At 35.3% G+C, this 5,175-nt stretch overlaps 1 protein-coding gene across 1 annotated transcript; it reads left to right on the top strand.

Annotated features, from left to right (window-relative positions):
- The first annotated feature begins 1,031 nt into the window (after positions 1-1,031).
- On the top strand, positions 1,032-1,289 carry LOC105979170 (ubiquitin-fold modifier 1-like). The gene has a single exon (XM_045293149.1). It carries the CDS (start codon positions 1,032-1,034, stop codon positions 1,287-1,289), a length of 258 nt encoding a protein of 85 aa, XP_045149084.1.
- The last annotated feature ends 3,886 nt before the right edge of the window (positions 1,290-5,175 follow it).

Raw genomic sequence — 5,175 nt, 5'->3', positions numbered from 1 at the left:
GACTTTGGGCCTCTACTTAAATCTTACCTCAATACAAGAATGTTTTGTTCTAAAAATGTGGCATTCTATGATACTCACGTGCCAGCACAATCACAGAAGACAAAATGGGTACATAAGCAAATGTGGTGAAGAAAGCTAATTGTGCCTGGCTATTAAATATAGCATCTGAGGGTTTGAAGGCTTGAAATTAAACAAGCAGCCATCTAGCAGGGAAGAAACAACGCCTGCATGGAAGAAGCACACCAGCCTGTGTGATCAAGAAGTGTTGACAGGAATAGGTATCAGAAGTTCAAAACAAGCAATCAAATTGACATGAAGGAGCGTTGATAAAGTGGATCCAAAACCCACCTGTAAGATAATTGGACAGTCCCACACAAAAGGGCCACATGGAAGGGATATCTGCAGGGTGCAGTATACCACTGATGAAACATATAAATATCCTCTAGTTCTTTAATATTTCCTCCCCTTACTAATATGGTCTTAGTTTCACCTCATGAATCTTGTGAGACTTGTGCATGTTCATTTGTATAATTAAGGTCATTCAGTGAATGAAATCCAAGATAAACCCTACAGAAATAGTTATGGGAGTAATGATTCCCTGAGGGTATAGGAAGAGAGGGGGGAGAGGGGAAGAAGGGGGAACCGATAGCAATGATATCTGTATAACCCCACTCAAGGGGAACACATAACAGAATTGTAAGTGAATAGTGTAAGATACAAAAATAATAATAATTTATATTTATATATATATATATATAAACATAATAATAAAGGTTCCTGGAGGCAGGGTGGGGAAGGGAAGTGATAAAGGGGAGCTGATGTCAAAGAGTCCAAAAAGAAAGAAAATGTTTTGAAACTGATGGTGGCAGCAACTGTACAATTACGCTTAATCTTACTGAATCATGGATTGTTATAATAGCTGTAAGAGCCCCCAATAAAATGATTTAAATAAATCAAGAAAAAAATGTGTTGGTTAAGTCCAATAAAATATAGTGTAATTAAGAATGGAGGGAGAGACAGTCAACATCACCATGTCAAAGGTTTCCTTTAAAATCACCCTGATGTCAGACCCGCGGCTGCCCTACAAAGTATTCAGTGTTCCTGAAAGCACCCCTTTTACAGCAGTCTTAAAGTTTGCAGCAGAGGAATTTAAAGTGCCTGCAGCAACGAGTGCCAATATTACCAATGATGGAATAGGAATAAATCCTACACAGACTGCTGGAAATGTCTTTCTAAAGCATGGCTCAGAACTGCGAATCATTGCTAGAGATCGAGTTGGAAGTTGTTAATAGCAGCTTTGAAAATTCCTCTTGTGAGAATCCAAAGAACGGCTTGGGGTGGATTTTTTTCACTTATCGAGAAAATGAGTATCTATGCAAATCTTCAAAGCTGGCATGAAAGCACACAATGATTCACAACCAATTTTGTTTGATAATAGATGGTGAGGCATTTCTATCTTGTTCTAGGTAGAACTAGGAGGATAGTAGGCTGTCAGTGAATATACTAAATTATTCATGAATGAAGTATAAAAGAAATATGTTCTCTGTCATAGGCCCTCAGCTCCTTGGGGGGCAAATATCTGTAAGAAAATGCAAAGGGATCAGCATAAACATGGTGGTATTGTACTTGAACCAGATACTGTTCCCAAGTTTGACACAAAAGGAATCTCGGTTCTCGCTAAAAATGGTTGCTGTGCTAATTGCATTTCTCTTGTCTGGGCAAGTTTTTACATGTATAAAAATACAGAATTTTTATTTTAAGGCTCTGTAAGTTTTATAATAATATGCTTTTATTTAACCAGAGATTTATTGACAGCCATGCCTGTATTTTAATTTAGATATTTTTTCCCACTTCATTTTGTCTGTAGTAAAAAAAAAAAATCTGCCTGCATTTGTTAACACCTGTGGGGTCCTGTGCCTTAAGTTAACTTAATATTTTCTTGTTGATCTTGAAATTTTATTGTAGCAAATTTTTAAATATGTTTTAAATATTTAGCTATTAAATAATTACAGTCTATAAGTTCTTATTTTATATTAATTGTGTTTAGAAGTATTTAATTGAAATGCATTGGTTTTGCATAATTAACATCTTATGCAAATACATACTTAATACGGAAACCTATATTATCTACTCTTACTATATTAATGGGAATCTCAATAGGCACACCTTTTATGTCAATGTATGAGTAATGTAGCAAAAATGTTCTGCAAATGCTTAATGACTATTACAGAAAAGAGTATTCTTCTATGCTAATAAGAATTGATGATAAGGTCAACCTCTTTGCAGATGGAAAACTAATGAAAAAGGGTGTAAGGGGGCAAAATGAGAGTTCGAAAAGTTCATGGAAAAAAGGAATTAAAATACAGTGGAATTTTTCCACAAACTTCTTGTAGTCCCCTTGTAACTACAATAGAGTACAGAATTATGAACTGTGTATATTCCACTGTTTGTGTCTCCACTAACTTGTCTAAATACAAAGATTCTAGTTAATGGTCCCCCTTAACAAACTGGTGTTAAATGGTCTCCTTTAAAGTTTGTGTTAAAGAATAGTAAAACACAAATTAAAAAAAAGAATCGAGGGAGAGTACTTGTTTTCTGTTTTGGATTCTATTGTGCAAAAATACATATAACAGAAATTTCCCATCTAAGTGTATATTTTAAGCATACAATTCAGTTATATTAATTAAATATCAGGAGATTTAGAGAAACCCCGGTAGGATAGTGATTACAGGTTGAGCTGCTAACTGTTCAAAACCAATAGCCAAGCAGTGAGAGAAAGATGAGGCTTTCTACTCCCATAAAGAGTTATAATCTTATAAATCTATAGGGATAATTCTACCATGTCCTACAGGGTCACTATGAGTCAGAAATGATTCAATAGCAGTGAGATAAGGAGCCCTGGTAATGTTGTTGCATAAGCAATGAACTGCTAACCACAAGGTCATTGGTTCAAACCCACCAGTCACTCAGTGGGTGAAAGATAGGGCTCTCTACTCCTGTAGATTTACAGCTGAGAATCCCTATACAGAGTCACAATGAGGTTTGGGGGGCGGTGTGCAATTATTTCAGTATCTATTTCCAAAAGTTCTCACTACCCCAAACAGAAATTCAATAATACTTAAACAGTAATTCTCCATGTTCCTTTCCCCCACCTGTTAATAAGCACTAGTACAATTTATCTCTGCATTTACCTACTCCAGACATTTCATTTAAGTGGGATTATACAATATCTGTCTTTTTTGTCTGACTTATTTCACTCAGCATAATGTTTCCAAGGTTCATTATATTACTGAATAATATCATATTACATACATGTAACATTTTTGTTTATCCATATGTTGATTGACACATGAATTATTTCCAACCTTTGTAGAGTGCTTTAATAAACATTAGGAGTAAAAGTGTCTGTTTGAATCACTACATATAGAAAATTCTTTATTTCCCTTTTTAAGGAATTGCCAGTTTTCCACAGTGGATGGACCAGTTTACATTTCAACCAATAAGGCATAAGGATTCCAATTTGTACACATCCAATTTGAGTGATTTGTTTAAAGAAATTGTTTCGTTACCTGGCTATTTTTGTAAGGGGTGCAGTATTTTTACCTATTCACATATTTTGTTGGTTTCTTAGTTGCAATGATAAATATACATTTAGCAAAACATTTGCCATTCTAACATACATCACAAATACAATTCAATGAAATTGTGTTCAAAATGCTGTGCAACCAGCTCTGTAATTTGTTTCCAATGTCGTCCATTTCCTATAACAGAAGAAGCTAAGGAATACGTTCTCCTTCTCTCACCCTCTCCTGCCACTGTACCACTAATAAATGTAATCATATATACACAGCCCATGCCAATTTATTATCATTCTCAGATTATCGTGAGAAATTCAGTAAGACTTATTTTATCATAAATGCAAAAATATGTATGCACTGAAAACATACATAAAAAAGCATACCCTTGGTTTTCTTCCTAATCATTAATAAAAGAATAAACATAAAGTTAAATATTACATGGTAAAATTCATGAAAAATTGGCAAAAGTTCCAAAGCATTGAAATGTTCAATAAACTTTTAAATTCTTGGTCATAATGTGCCTAAGAAACGTATAGAAGTATACTTTTAGAATAGAGTTTGGTTTTGTTTGCTTGGTTTGGTTTTTAGCATTGTCTTACTCATTTAGTTATCTAGGGCTGCTACAACAGAAAAAGCCAAGTGAGTGGCTTTAACAAACACGAAGTATTCTCTCATAGTCCAGGACAGGAGGAAGTCCAAATACAGGGTATTGGTTCTAGTGGTTGGCTCTGGGGGAAGGAGGACGTGCTTGTCATCCTTTCAACATTTGTGGGACTAGCATTCTTTGAAGATCATCTATTTTCCTTTGTTTCCAGGAGGTTCTCAGCAAACAGACTCCAAGCCTGAAAGATATGCTATACTCCTGGTTGCTCTTATTTGGTAGTAATCGTATCCCTCTACTCATATTTCTTCAAAAAAATGGAAAAACTGATTACCAACTTCATATGGAGAGGGAAGAAGCCTAGAATTAGCAGAGAACTCATCAAGAAGAAGGACACAGTGGGAGGGCTTATTCTACCTGATTTTATCACATTCTATACAGCCACAGTTGTCAAAACTGCATGGTATTGGTACAATGACAGATACTCAGCCCAATGGAAAAGAACTGAAAACCCAGAAATAAAATAATCAGCATACAGACAACTGATCTTTGATAAGGGGTCAAAAAATATCCAATGGGAAGCAGATGCCCTTTTTAACAAATGGTGCTGAAAAAAATGGATGCTTACCTGCAGAAAAATGAAGCAAGACCCTTATTTCACTCCATGCACAAGAATAAACTCAATGTGGATCACAGACCTTGAAGTTAAACACCAAACTATTAGCGCCATTAATGAGGGAATTGGGACCAACTTGAGAACTTTGGCACAGGGAATACATAGGCTATCAGAAATAGGGAAGGACACAAACACAGAGGAGGCACAAATTGACAAATGGAATATACTAAAGATAAAACACCTGAGTACATTGAAAGAATTCACCAAGAGAGTAATAAGAGAGTCCACGAACTGGGAAAACATCTTTAGCAATGACACATCAGACAAAGGCCTTATTACTAAAATCTACTATACTCTGCTAGCTTTCAATAAGAAAAAAA

Source organism: Echinops telfairi, unplaced genomic scaffold, assembly GCF_000313985.2.
Source record: "Echinops telfairi isolate 266 unplaced genomic scaffold, ASM31398v2 ScPeMD7_1713;HRSCAF=2227, whole genome shotgun sequence".
NCBI classification, from domain to species: Eukaryota; Metazoa; Chordata; class Mammalia; order Afrosoricida; family Tenrecidae; genus Echinops; species Echinops telfairi.
Note: the sequence above shows the minus strand (reverse complement) of the source record. Positions and strands in the feature narration are given on the sequence as shown.